Here is a 14,545-nt window from a genome sequence, read left to right as displayed (position 1 = left end):
TTGAGATGCAAAAGGAAACAAGGGTGAGGGAGAAGAAAGCAGACAAGAACCAGTTGCTTGGGGGCCTGATAAGAGCCCTCTGGGGGCCTGATTCGGCCCCTGGGCCGCATGTTTGACACCCCTGTTCTAGCAACGCCACTTGAGCACACACAGTTGCAGGGACTTTTCTGTTCTATGTATAGGTGTACTCATGGGGATTACTGATACATGTAGGCACATGCAACTATAGATAATATTTTTCAGGAGGCTTGTACTTTGAGGAAAATTAATCTATATGGGAATATGGAGCCTGGGCTGGAAAAACAACGGCAGTAATTTTATCTAGGCACTAATTCTATGCAAAATGAAACAGATTGCTTTCATGAATTTTTATGTGACAAACTGTGTATCTTAAAGTGATTTTATACCACCCATATGCTACTCTCAAGATCAAAATGTAGAATTTTCTTACAGTTTAAATCCTGTGGCCATTTACTATAGGGATGGGGTGAAAGGAAACACATCATAGTGTTTTACCACTGCAGTCTAAGAAAGCCACATATATACTGAGCTAGAAGCAGATCTCATAATACTAAATTCAACTGACCTAGATTTGTCCTTGGAAACACTGAATGGCAGATAGGGCTTTTTTTTGAGCAAAAACACACAAGAATGAAGTTCCAGCTGGCTTGGTGTCAGGGGGTGTGGCCTAATATGCAAATGAATTTCTGTTGGGCTTTTTCTACAGAAAAAGCCCTGCAGATAGTTAATAGTAAATACTAAGATGAGCCATCCTTAACATGGACTTCATATTTATATTTGTACAAAGCAGTAGACAAGTGCACCTTTAAGACCAATTAAGTTTTATTCAATATGTAAGCTTTCGTATGCTCTAAGCAGACTTCATCAGACAAAAATGGAATGGCAAGCAGTCCTAAATATAGAGAAAGTGGTTAGTGAGTTGGTATGTAGAGTCATGGAAATGTTTTTAGCAGATTAAAAGAATCACAAATTGGGGTCTGTTGTGTTTGTTAGTGTTGTTAACTGGGCTGAAACAACAGTGGAGGGTGATAAAAAAGCAGATAGATGCCATACATCTCGGTCACCTCGAGACTAGACTACTGTAATGCCCTCTACATGGGGCTGCCCCTGTGCCGAACTCAGAAGTTGCAGCTAGTGAAGAATGCGGTGGCCAGGCTGCTACTGGGACTACCTCGGTGGGAACATGTGCGGCCTGGGCTGAAGGAACTGCACTGGCTTCCAATTATATTCTGAGTTCGCTACAAGGTGCTGGTTATTACCTTTAAAGCCCCATATGGCCAAGGACCTGCCTACCTTAGGGACCGCCTCTCTCCATATGATCCCCAGAGAGCACTAAGATCTAGCTCCCAAAGTCTTTTAAGGATCCCTGGACCAAAGGAGGCCAAATTGAAAGCAACGAGGGAGCAGGCCTTCTCTATAATGGCCCCCCACTGGTGGAATCAACTACCGGAGGAAGTGCGAGCCCTGCAGGACTTTAATCAGTTCCGCAGGGCTTGCAAGACCACCCTCTTTCTGCAAGCTTATAAGGAACCCTGAATGCAACATCTAGCCATCGGAATATACTTATTGAATATAGCACCTTAATTTATTGTAGTTTTAAATTTTATGTAACTGTTTTAATGTATTTATTAACTGTATTTTACAATTGTTTTATATAATATCATGGTATATACCATGTCCTGTTAGCCGCCCTGAGCCTGCTTCGGCAGGGAGGGCGGGATATAAATAAAATGTATTATTATTATTATTATTATTATTATTATAGGTGTGAAGTGCCATAAATCTGGGTATGCCAAAGGATAAATGGACACAAATATGACATCAGAAATTATTTTAACCGTCCTGAGCATTCAATGGGTGACCTCAAAGTAGCTGTTTTACTGCAAAGGAACTTCAAGAACAGAATGGAGAGAGAAATTGCTGAATTACAAATTATTATGACACTTGGAACAAACACCTCCCCAGGACTGAACAGAGATATTGTTTTTTTATACTCTCAATGAGTATAGCTATACATCCACAGTATTCCAATGTGTTTCTCTTTTAGAATTGTGTATCAGTATAATTATTTGTATTGACATACTCAAAATAGGGATATTGGCTGTATGCCTCATTACATATGCTTTACCCATTTTCACTATGCTACATATGCTAAAACAACTCTCACTGAGTATAGCTATACATCCACAGTATTCCAATGTATTATTCTTGTAGAACAGAGTATCAGAATAATATGTTTCTTTTGCATTGACATACTCAAATAAGAGATTTGGGCTGTTTATCTCATTACATATACTAACCCAACTTCCACTATATTTAATGTACCCTTTTTTCCTAATGGCAAACTAGAATGTATTTCTCTTTTAGAACAGTGTATCAGAATATTGGGGTTGTTTTGTATTTACATACTCAAATAAGAGATATTGGCTGTTTATCCTATTACATATACTAGCCCATCTTTCACTATATTTTAATGTATTCTTTTTTTCTAATGGCAAACTATAATGATGTTATAACCACTCGAGAAACTAATGCCCTCTATTTAAACCCACAACTAACAAAGCCAGAATGATACCCAGATTTATGGCACTTCACACCTATGACATCTATCTGCTTTTTATCAACCTCCACTGTTGTTTCAGCCCAGTTAACACTAACAAACACAGACCCCAATTTGTGATTCTTTTAATCTGCTAAAAACATTTCCATGACTCTACATACCAACTCACTACCCACTTTCTCTTTATTTAGGATTCCATTTTTGTCTGATGAAGTCTGCTTAGAGCATATGAAAGCTTACATTCTGAATAAAACTTAGTTGGTCTTAAAGGTGAAACTTGTCTACTGCTTTGATCCAGTTTGGTGTAGTGGTTAAGTGTGCGGACTCTTATCTGGGAGAACCGGGTTTGATTCCCCACTCCTCCACTTGCACCTGCTGGCATGGCCTTGGGTCAGCCATAGCTCTGGCAGAGGTTGTCCTTGAAAGGGCAGCTGCTGTGAGAGCCCTCTTCGGCCCCACCCACCTCACAGGGTGTCTGTTGTGGGGGAGGAAGGTAAAGGAGATTGTGAGCCGCTCTGAGACTCTTTGGAGTGGAGGGCAGGATATAAATCCAATATCATCATCATCATCATCTTCTTCTTCTTCTTCTTCTTCTTCTTCTTCTTCTTCTTCTTCTTCTTCTTCTTCTTCTTCTTCTTCTTCTTCTTCTTCTTCTTCTTCTTCTTCTTTTGCTTCAGACCAACATGGCTGCTCACTTGGATCTATTTATATTCGTGTTCACATTAGGAAGTCCCTGTCAATATACTTCAATGTACTCCCTAGCATTGTACTTCAGAAAACGGAGCAGGAGTTAATCCATAACTCATGGAGCATATTTCATGGAGCATTTTCATCACTGTGACAAGTTAACATACTATATATTTTTTATTTATATCCCGCCCTTCCCGCTGAAGAAGGCTCAGGGCGGCTTACAACATATAAAATTTCAGTTTATAATATAAAAAAATCAATACAATTTAATACATAGTTTATTAAATAAAACCATCATAATTAAAACCGTCATTTAAAATTTAAAATTAACATTTGCGGTGCTACATCTCAGATATTTTCCTCAGTGGGTTTGGTGGCTGGATATAGTGGATTATATCTACAGCAGGTCCACCTTAAGTCTACATTTAAGTGAAGGCCATTTTAAAAAGAGTAGTCTTGCAGGCCCTACGGAATTGGTCAAGACTCCGCAGGGCCCGCACTTAATGATTAAATGAACTATACCCTCTTAAACCATTTTGAACCATCCCACCCCCCCAATTTGATGATACCTCAGAGCTTGCTGTTATTCACACTTTGCATTAGTTGTATACATTGAGTTGAAGTAGGGTTCCCAATCCCCAGGTTGGGTGGGGGATCCCTTGCTCTCTGGTGCTTCTGCTCAACAGCAGCCAGCTGGTCAGTGGGGGAAACTCCACCACAAATGGCAACATTGCATGGCAATGTCCCCAATGTAAGTGATGTCATCATGTAGGGGATGTAACATGGTGATGCTCTGCTTTTTTGGTAAAAACTCAGTGGTTTGAGGGCAACTTTATTGCAGAGTTTTGCCCAAAGAGCAGAGCATTGTGACCCCCCAGTGTGATGATGTCATCATAAGGGGGACATCACATGATGTCCCCACCCCTTCCAGGAATGCCTCACCAAATCCCTTCCCCAGCATGAAGGTAGGACCTAAATCGGAGCCCATAGATCTCTTCCACTAGTAGAGGTGCTCTCCTCTGGCAGAAGAAGCCACTGCTAATGAATGGAACCAACACACTGCCATTCTCAGACTGTTTTAATGCTCTTTAGAAACCATTGTAGGGTAGGGTTGCCAGCTTATAGGTTGGGCTTGGAGATCTACCAGAATTACAACTAATCTCAAAAGTACATAGATCAGTTCCTCTGAAGAAAATGGCTGTTTTGGTGGCAGTATTCTATGGCATTATATCCCACCAAGGTTCCTCCCTCCCCCCAACCCCACCCTCCCTAGGTTCACCCCAGGAAATTCTCCAGGAATTTCCCAGCCCAAGGTTGGCAGCTACAAAACCCCAGGCTGAAGTACAGCAGGATTGTGTCTACTCACAGCTGTGCACATCATGTAGCCCAAGCCGAAATCAAAGCGGCACTGCTCATTCATTGAGTAATAAATTCCTGGCAGCTGAGGAGGGGAAGGCCAGTCATGGTCAAAAGGATCATCCCGCAAGCAATTGTAGGAACTGCAGTGGGCAAAAATTATAGCCAAAGATGGGAATGTGAAACTTTTACAGTGTCTGTAGTCAGTTCATATTTATTCCAAGCATAATAAAGGGCATATTTTCACAGAAATGAGTTCCACAAAGCACAATTAATACCTTCATTATAGAGAACAAGGCATCTCACTATAACAGATTTGCATCTGAGAAAAGATAGCATGCTGTGTTCATATGTTACACCACTATGCTAAGGGAAGACAAGGAATCATAGCAACTACCTCAAAAGGGCTATCTGAAAATAGCAGCAGCAGAAGAATATAAATCATGAGAAATAGAGAGGAGGACAAAAACTTTGATTATGTTTCCATTTGTGGAATTTATGCCAATGATCTGTCTTTCAAGTAAAACTTCAGGAAAAAAAGTCAATGCAGTCATCCAGGAACACTGCTTGCCAAGCTACATAAATAAATGATTTGCTGTTGGCATTCACAAGTAGCAAGTATACATAAAATTCCAGTGCTCTCTCTAGTTTATTGCTCTCTTGAGAATGCTCAGGTTGGTTTCATTTTAACATTCATTGAGCTGTCATGTGCTCTACTGTCTTTTCACTTCATTAGAGTTTGCTCCTTGTATCTTAGAACCACAGCAGACAACTCCCAGGCCACAAAGAGCTTTTTAGGTCAAACTCAACTATGACAAGGCAGAATTGTCGATGGTGGGCAGTTCTGGTATGTTTGCCTCTTCTCGATACAGTTGCATTTCCTTTGAGGGAGGTGATTACAGTCTGGGAATGACCCAGTATTGTCCCTGAAATCTCAGTTAGAGAATAGAAAGCACTATTCTGAATTAAAAGAAGAGAAATAAATGCATATGGACTCTCTACTTAAGGTTGCCAACCTTCAGGTGGTGGCCAGAGATCTATCGTGCTACTACAACTGATTTTCAGGTGATAATCAGTTCACCCGGAGAAAATGGCCACTTTGGGAAGTGAACTCCCCAAACCACATCCTTCTCAGACGCCAGCCTCTAAAATCTTCAGGTATTTCCCAACCCTGAGCTGGCAACGCTATCTGTGCTCCATTGCCACATTTGTTGAACTCTCTCTGGATCATCCTACCCCCGACCAGAAAGCCAGCATGGTTAAGAGCAGCAGACTCTAATCTGGATAACCAAGTTTGATTCCCCACTCCTCTACATGGAGCCACCTGGGTGACCTTGGATCAGTCACAGTTCTCTCAGATCTGTTCTCTCAAGATCAGCTCTCTCAGAGCTCTCTCAGCTCTTAGGGTATTTGTTGTGGGGAGAGGAAGGGAAGAAGGTTGTAAGCTGCTCTGAGACTTTGAGTGGAGGACATGGTATAAATTCAACAACTCTTCTTCTTTTGTTAGAGCAGTTCCTCAGTGGAACAGGCTTTCTCGGGAGGTGGTGGGCTCTCTTTGTTTGGAGGTGTTTAAAGAGAGGCAGATGGCTATCTGACAGCAATGCAGATTCTGTGAACTTAGGCAGATCAAGAGAAGGATGGCAGGAAGGAATGCATCAGTGCTTAGTTCTTACATGCCCAGGGAAATGCTGTTAGCCATTTGGGGGTCAGGCAGCAATTTTTCTCCAGGCCAGTTTTGTCAGGGAGCCTGAGGAATTTTTCCTTTCTTCTTCTTCTTCCTCTTCTTCTTTTTTTTTTGCCATCTTCTGGGCTTGGAGCAGGAGTCACTGGGTGTGTGTGTAAGGAGGAGGTACTTGTGAATTTCCTGCATTTTGAAGGGGGTTGGTCTAGATGACCTTGGAGGTCCCTTCCAGCTCTACAATCTTCTTTCTTCCTCTTCGTGTAAATTGGTGCTCAGTCTCTTGAGAGTTGCAGCTCTGGGTTTCCCTGCTCTGGTACTGGTCACATATGGCCAGGAGCTCTATTTTTAAAGCTTAAACAGGTGAGCCATTGGACCCCCTTGCCCAAGGATATAACCTTGCCACTGTTACCCATACATTTATGTCCTCACATGTGTTCTAGCCTTAAAGATGGCCTGGAAACAGTAGACCTACATATGGACGCACCCAAACTACAGGAACATCTAAAACCCGTGTTACACTGCCCTGATCTGCTGTACCATCTGCCTGTCAGTTACCAGGCCTAGTTCAATGGATTGGTTATTATCTTTGCAGTGCAACCCTGAGAAGCTGACTTCAATGGACTTAGAAGAGTGTAACACTACTGAGGATTGCACTGTTAAACTCCACAATGACCTAGGAGCAGCACACCTGTTGGAGCATCTCCTTTCCCTGTGAACTTCTCTATTTTTTAACAGCTGCCAGAGAAATCAGATTTTTATAGTTTACCTTGAGTGCTTCTTAGTTGAAAGGTGACTAACAAATTTTAGGGGGAAAAGGAAGGAATAAATGAAGGAAAGACATTTAGAACTTATATTGAGCGCAAATTAGAAGCCAGCACAGTTATTGAAGTAACACTGAATATTTTTCAAGTTCCTCATCATACTGAGGAGGCAGACTGTGGCATTCAATGTCACCTGACATTTCATAATCATCTTCAAGGGAAGACCCCTGTAGAGCCTGTTACAATAGTCAATCCTCAAAGTTATAAAGCCAGAAATGACAATTACAAGATTCAGAGATACTTCCCATGGTATCCACACTATACAACTATTTCTACTTCAAAAGGCGGCACAATGCATTTTTGTTAGCAATGAATTACATCTATCCATCAAAGGATTTTTGTCCTGTTGTTAAAAAAGGGACAGATACTTTATTGAATAAGTTTAATCTTTTTTAAAAGACTGGGTTTCTTTCTTTTTTTTTAAAATCATTTATTCCTATTTTCATCTATTCTATCTAGGATCTATACCTAAAATTATTACTTTAAGAGAACTGATAAAAAACGTACACTGAAAAGTGAGAAAACATTATTTGCAATGCTGCTGCTGTACAAATGGTTAAATACTGTAATTTATATTTTTATGGCTTTCATCTCCTGAAAGTAATCCCTATATTTTTAGCTGGATTGTATTATGTTTATCTCTCAACTTCATGCCTAGTGAAATGATGATATATCAATGCTACTATAAAGCTCCAATCTGGAATAATAGATTACATTTCATCATTTTACTCACTGAAGATACCGGTTCAGTTCCTGCTGGCTGCATCGGGACCAGTGGAAGCGATGGAATGCAGCCTGGACCAGAGGAGCCATTATGCTTCCCATACGGACTTCATCCCCACACCTGTTCCCTTGGCCATCATGTTCCATGCCTAATCTAGAAGAAAACATGGTAGAACAAAGCCTCTTGATGGGTTTTTCAAATGCCTTATCATTTTAATATTCCCTGTCTTTTTCCAGCAGTCATTAATCAGTATTTTCAATGTATTTATTGTTTATTCATTCTATATTTATGTCATTCTTCTTTTGAGAAACTCAAAACAGTGCACACATGATTTCCAAAGTTCTCTCACCCAAGTACCTACCAGGTTCACACAGGACCAAAGCAGCAAGAGGAATGGCCCTTTTCCAGTGGCCAGAAACCCCAAGGGTCCAATTGGCCTTATTTCCCTGTACCAATGATATGTATGTATATGGGGTGTTCAGATCATATGTGATTTGCTGGAGCCAGTGAGAACCAGTGTTAGAACAGACCAACCAGGCCAAGCACTGAGTTGCTGGTCCAGCAAAGGCCCCTCTGTAGAGCATAGATTATGCTTGTAAAGTCAAAAGGGGCTAGTATTTTAAGATAAATTTGTGCTTCTCTGTGTCACATGGTCTCTCAACAACTACTAGTCCCAGAGTTTCTTGTACATAGGTAGGAGGGATGAACAGCTAGTGGAAAGGAGGGAACAATACTATCCAGTGCTTGCTGGTAGAATTCACAAATCCAAAACATATGTGAAGATTATGGGTGTGTTCACACTACATTAAACAATGTGTTTAGCAAGTGAATTTTTACTCTGTAAGAATAGCAAAAATCCAGTTACCAAATGCAAGGGAGTGAATGCACCCTATTTCTTGCTCTCTCTTTAGCACCCTTTCCAACCATACTGTCCTTTCTAGCAACAAATACACATCAGCCAGTCAAAAATGTACGGAGGATGAGTAAAGGGAACTAAAAGTAACTGAAAGCTCCACTCCTCCAGTTTTCCAAAACAGGCATAGCATTTCTGCAGTCTAGCTCAGGCAATACACTAACTAGATGAAAAATGCAGAGATTGTGGCTGCAGTCTTAAGAACACTTTTCTGGGAGTAAGCCCTATGGAACAAAAAATGGAACTTAGTTCTGCATAGGATCATTTCCTGCATTTCTAGAAAAGCTCCAAGATGCACCATGCAACTCCTATCTACTGCTTTCAAAGGTAGATACTATCACCATTAGCAACATCACATTCAGAAGAAAGTTTACAATATGCAGGCAAGATTAGTGCTCCAATACATGATTAATGCTTTTAGATTCAGGCTTGTGGCCAAAATACAATAGATTCCATCTTAAGCCTTACCCTGAAGTAACCTCCTAGCACTGGTATTCAGGCCTTTATTGCCACTGGATGCAGAAGATCTCCTTAGTAGTCAGTGATGGTCTCTATGCATCAGTATAAAAGGCTCTCTCTATCCATTTTCTCTACTCCACCCCAGCATAATTTTATAAATCCCTTTCATACCCTCCCCCTTGTTGTCTTTTAACTTGCTTTTAAAATTACCTATGTTAGTGACCTCTCTATGTCCATTGGCAGTGAATTCTACAATTTTATTATTTGTTGGGGAAATAACGACTGCTTTTTATCAGTTCTGAATCATTTGTCCATCATCTTCATTGGTTACCTCTGGGGTCTAATTTTTAAACCACAAAAGGAGCTGTCCTCATGATAGTTGATTGATTGCTTATTGTATAAAGTCCCTATGTGTTTCGAAGTGCAGGCTTTGTCAGGGGAAATCAGAGCATTCACCCTGACAAAGCATGTATGGTGAAAAGCATAGGGATTTTATACAATAAGCAATAAATCAACTATCACCTGGCATTTCCCCCTTTTTGTTCCAGTGAAAGCAAGGCCATAAGATGGGGGTGTTTTGCAGAGTTCTACTGAAAACCCTGCATGTGCAAACCCTGTTCTTGCAGACCTGTGTTCTCATTAGATGCTATCTTCAACTTGTGAGGCTTAAACAGTCAGTTTGCTGCTTTCCTCCCATTGCAGACCTCTACTATAGACATTCACCCACAAACACAATTATTTGTGGTCCTCTGACTACAACCATCATCAGACATGATTTGTGTGGGCACAGCATGGCTCCAGGGGGAGATGAGTGATCTGAAAGTGTTACTCCACTCCTGCTATATAGGGCCCAACTCGGGAAGCTTTGTTGTTCTTGCCTTAATCATAAATATTATCTGATTCACAATCTCACTTGTACATTGGAGTATCTGTGACAGAACCCAAATACATTGAAAGTTGTTTTTAAAGGACACTAATCTTAACATAAAATATGTTGTAGGTTCAGGAGCTTCAGTGTACCCCTGCAGCAGCCTTGACTACAAATAGCTTCCCCATACATTTCAGTGGAAAACCCCATTTTGTGAATGTCTTCCATTATATATAGCTATTTGTTTCCTGGATTGAAATAATGGAGCTACCCCACCACCATATCATTTTTCTGGATTAAGTTGATTAAAGTGTTTATGTCAATAAAGGTATTTGGATTTGGATTTTCCATTAAAGTGTTACTTACACATGTCCAGTTTCATGGGCTACCACAAACGCTGAGGAGAAGCCATCTTCATGGTTGAGTGTGCAACTTCGGACTGGATGACACATGCCAGTCACAGGGGCATAACCTGTCAGAGAAAAGGTAACAATTAGAAAAATATAGGTTGCTTCAATACAAGGGATTATGGATTGTACCCTAAAGAGTAGCTACATAGAATCTTGCAGTACTTTCTAATCAGGGTGCCTTAATTGTTTAACTATATACCAAACATGACAATTTCTAGAAGTGTTGTCTTATTCAGGCTTCTGAAAAAAATTAAATGATGACTTCCAGGTATCATCCATCAGTTAAGTCACTGAGATGAGTGACTTGTTGCCACTTTTTGTTATCTCAAAAAAAAAAACCCTAACAAAAACCACCAAACCAAAAACAGGAACACGCCCCCCCCATTTTAAACATCTATATAGTATTGTGTAACATCTCAGTAGTACCTAAACATTTTGACAGATAATCTGTCATGAGATAAATAATTGTCATAGTTTGGCTTCTTACTAAAATCTTTAAGAATGGAGTGAAGTTGGTTATGGCAAGAGGTTGACAAAACTGACACAGAGAGTTTGAAGAGTTTTCCTACCATTCAGGGTGCAACCCAAACTGTATCCCCCAAGAAGACTAATTCCAACTACAATGTGCACTCCACTCCATTTTCTTTCCTGTCCATTATTTGCTACACAGAGTCAAATCTACAAAATCACTAGCCAGGAAAACAAAATTTAAGCAAGTGAAACAAACTAGCAACTTGGGATACAGTGGGTGGAAAAACAGCATTTGATAATTTCATTTAATTATTTACATGTGGGAAAGCAGACCAAGGTATTTGGAGTGACAGTCAGCCAGTCAAATACCAGGAAGTACTAAACAGTCCACAGTGAATGGAGAAGGAAGAGGTCCAAAATTCATGCGCTACTACCAGCAATTGGCAAGCTAAACAGATCATAAGTTTGGAAGGGGGGAAAGCAATGAAGTTGAACTACCATTCTTTATCATATTTTCAGAAAGAGTCTCCTTGAAGAAATTGCTATGCGCTTGAGGTTGAGCAATGCACTTCTGGAAATTCCTCTGTGAAATATTCTTCTCTGTTAGAATTATATATTATGCCCACTCCCCACTTAAGAAATCTATGTTCTTTTTACAAAATGCTCATAGTTTCTTTTGATCCATCTGCTGATGTGACTTTTTTTTCCTGTTCTGGTTAAGAATTAGGAATTTGTCCTCAAAATAAAGCCTTTGGAGCTGACAAGTAAATACAGACTAAAATAATCAGAAGCTTCATTTGAGGCAGTGCTTCTCAAAAACTTAGCTGGGGTCCCTAAAATTGTCTATGAAACTGTCACAGGAGAATCAGAAGTCCACAACAAGAGGAACAGGATAAGGAGGGAGGCTTGATGGCAAAAGTAGCTTTTGCTGCTGCATAATTTATGAAATGCTGGTTTACCACAGCCTGTTGTATCATGATCTAGCAGTGATGATATTTTTACAGCAGGTTCTGTTCCATACAGATCTTACCTTGCATTCCAGAGGGGCCAAAATCCTGCCTTGTGAGAAAAATAGCATGATCGTGATATTCAGCATGCCCAGTGTCAGGTTTCTGCTGTAGGTAGGCCCAACGACATACATTCTCTAAGCTCTGAGAAGGGTTACCGATCTCAATTAAACTCATGGACTAAATGATTAAAGGAAAAAAAACAACACAATATGAGTTGTTTTAAGCTTACCTGTCTCTGTCAAGAGCCTCTATGATATTTAGGATTAAAAGCAACCAGCAGGGGGACATATGTGTTGTGGAAGTGTTCACTAGAGATGTAATGACATTTCTGGTGATGCACAGACATCATTCGCTATGCAGCCAATAGTGATGTCAGTGCACCCAGTTTAACCATAGTTTTGGACAAATACCAGCGTATTCCCAAGGTCACCTGGTGCCTCACATCACTTACATCACTTCCAGGCACATGGGAAGAGACATCACCACATCAAGATACTGCTGGCATTCCCCTGTCTGCTGCCGTTTTTTGTCCCTCCAGCCAGGTGACTGGTGGTGAGGAAGTATCTGCTGGGGGTGGAGGATCCCCTGACCCCCATGGAGGACTGGTATTCTGAAGGCATTTCAGTAACATGTTATAGACCCCTCACCATCTTTGTTGCCCTCCTCTGGACATGTTCCAGCTTGTCTATATCCTTAAATTGTGGTGCCCAAAACCGAATACAATACTCTAGGTGAAGTCTCATGGAGTAAAGTGATGCCATCACTTCATATGATTTTGACTGCATACTTCTGTTGACAAAGTCCAAAATTGCACTGGACTTTTTTAGCTAGTGCTAAATTCAGTATCCCTCATATTCACTCATATTCAGTGTATGGTTCACTAAGACCACTAGATCCCTTTCACACATACTACTTGACTAGTCAATATGATGAATCTGCAGTTCTCCTCCCACTCCATGAATTACATAGAGTGCCTACCATAATGTTCTAGCTGATCTATACTGGGCATGGATTAATTTTTTTTTAATTTGATTTGATTTATACCCCGCCTTCCCTGCCGGAGCAGGCTATATTAAAACATATAGACATGTTAATAGAAGTAAGAGCATATGATCACTAGCAATAGTTTTCTCCACTTCACAATAGTTTACCAGATCAATCAAATCAGCGGACATAAGGAAATAACACTTGCCCCAAAATTGTTCAAACAGGCAAACTCCCTGTGGTCTACTCTCTCCTTCAGATAATTTAAAATAATCAATTTCTACTACTTATAAATGTGATCATATTTTACCAGATATATTGATCTTGTTATCCTTAGATGATCTATATGGGTGATTAAAACAACTCAGTTCTTCCATCTCATATCTCCTTTCATATATGGGAGGAACACTTTGCTAATATCTTTGGTTTGACCAGAGATTAACTTGATTAGTGCAAGCTGCTCATGTTAAAAAATTGGGTACAGTGACATCATATATTATCTGCCATTTCTTTTATTCATCTGAGACTCAGTATAACCCAGCCTCCATCAAATTATTTAACATTAAGGTGGCCATGCAAAGTTTATGTGGGGCTGGTATCTGGATTGACACAATAGGAGAGTTCTTGAATTAAGTTCTTAAATTCCTATGTTCCATCTGTGGAATTCTGACTTGTGAAGCAGGGGTAGCCCTCTGAGCTGAAATGGTACAACTATCTCCTGACACGCAGGTTTGGTTGAAGGCTTTCCCCCTTTAAGTTAAAATTATACACTCCAACATCCAAGATGGCTACTTCAGCTTAGTCAGAGAAAACTCTTATGTTTCCCACTGGGATAAACGTATCAAACAATGACTACAGTTCTTCAATCTTTCCTTGGACACCTGTAAGGTATTGCCAGTTACTGATCCCAGTCAACTCAGCACATGTGAAAATGGTCAGAAGTTCATTGGAGATCAATACAGAGCAATGGACCTTCATGCCATTAGGCTACTGCCAAGAATAGGGTAACTTACAAACAAAACCAATAATATACCCAGCAAAAAGGTGCACAAGCTGAAGTCAGCCACTGTCCATTAAGGTTCCCAGGGTTAAGATGTATAACATACAGAGTCTTCTTTGGGCACTCATGGCTGTCTGGCCACAGCCAGACATTGCCATGGCTACCAGATAACAGTTCCACTGCTAAAGTCTTCCTCCTGCACATCTTGTGAAAAGTTACAGCAAGCGAAATGCCAAAGTAGGTACAATTGGATACACGTTTGAGCAAGGTAGAAAATAAATATACAGACCAGGATATGAGATCTGACTCCAAGAAACAAGAATGACTGAACATGCACAAATACCACAATGCAGTACAACCAGTACAATGTAGTACAACCACCTGCCGCTTTGACCCAATTGTCAAGGAACCAGACAACTCCCTTCATTCAGTTATCAGACAGGAAGTCATAAAAATTATTAAGAAACATCTGTTTAAGTATGGTTATAACAGCACAATATGTAGACCACAATGTGTTGGTTCTACTCAATTTGTTGATATTCTTCCACTTGGAGAGTTTCCCAATTCCCGCTTGTAT

General features: G+C 40.4%; 1 protein-coding gene across 1 annotated transcript in view; it reads right to left on the bottom strand.

Annotated features, from left to right (window-relative positions):
* Positions 1-14,545, bottom strand: part of ADAMTS2 (ADAM metallopeptidase with thrombospondin type 1 motif 2) — a 450,208-nt gene that overhangs the window by 94,372 nt on the left and 341,291 nt on the right. Inside the window, exons 6-9 of the mRNA XM_060240368.1 lie at positions 12,005-12,161; positions 10,460-10,565; positions 7,863-8,006; positions 4,638-4,770 (exon numbers count right to left, since the gene is read on the bottom strand). Coding sequence (XP_060096351.1) covers positions 4,638-4,770; positions 7,863-8,006; positions 10,460-10,565; positions 12,005-12,161 — 540 coding nt within the window. The remainder of the gene's footprint in view (positions 1-4,637; positions 4,771-7,862; positions 8,007-10,459; positions 10,566-12,004; positions 12,162-14,545) is intronic.

Source organism: Heteronotia binoei, chromosome 5, assembly GCF_032191835.1.
Source record: "Heteronotia binoei isolate CCM8104 ecotype False Entrance Well chromosome 5, APGP_CSIRO_Hbin_v1, whole genome shotgun sequence".
Classification (NCBI taxonomy): Eukaryota; Metazoa; Chordata; class Lepidosauria; order Squamata; family Gekkonidae; genus Heteronotia; species Heteronotia binoei.
This window is presented reverse-complemented; position numbering and strand designations above follow the sequence as displayed.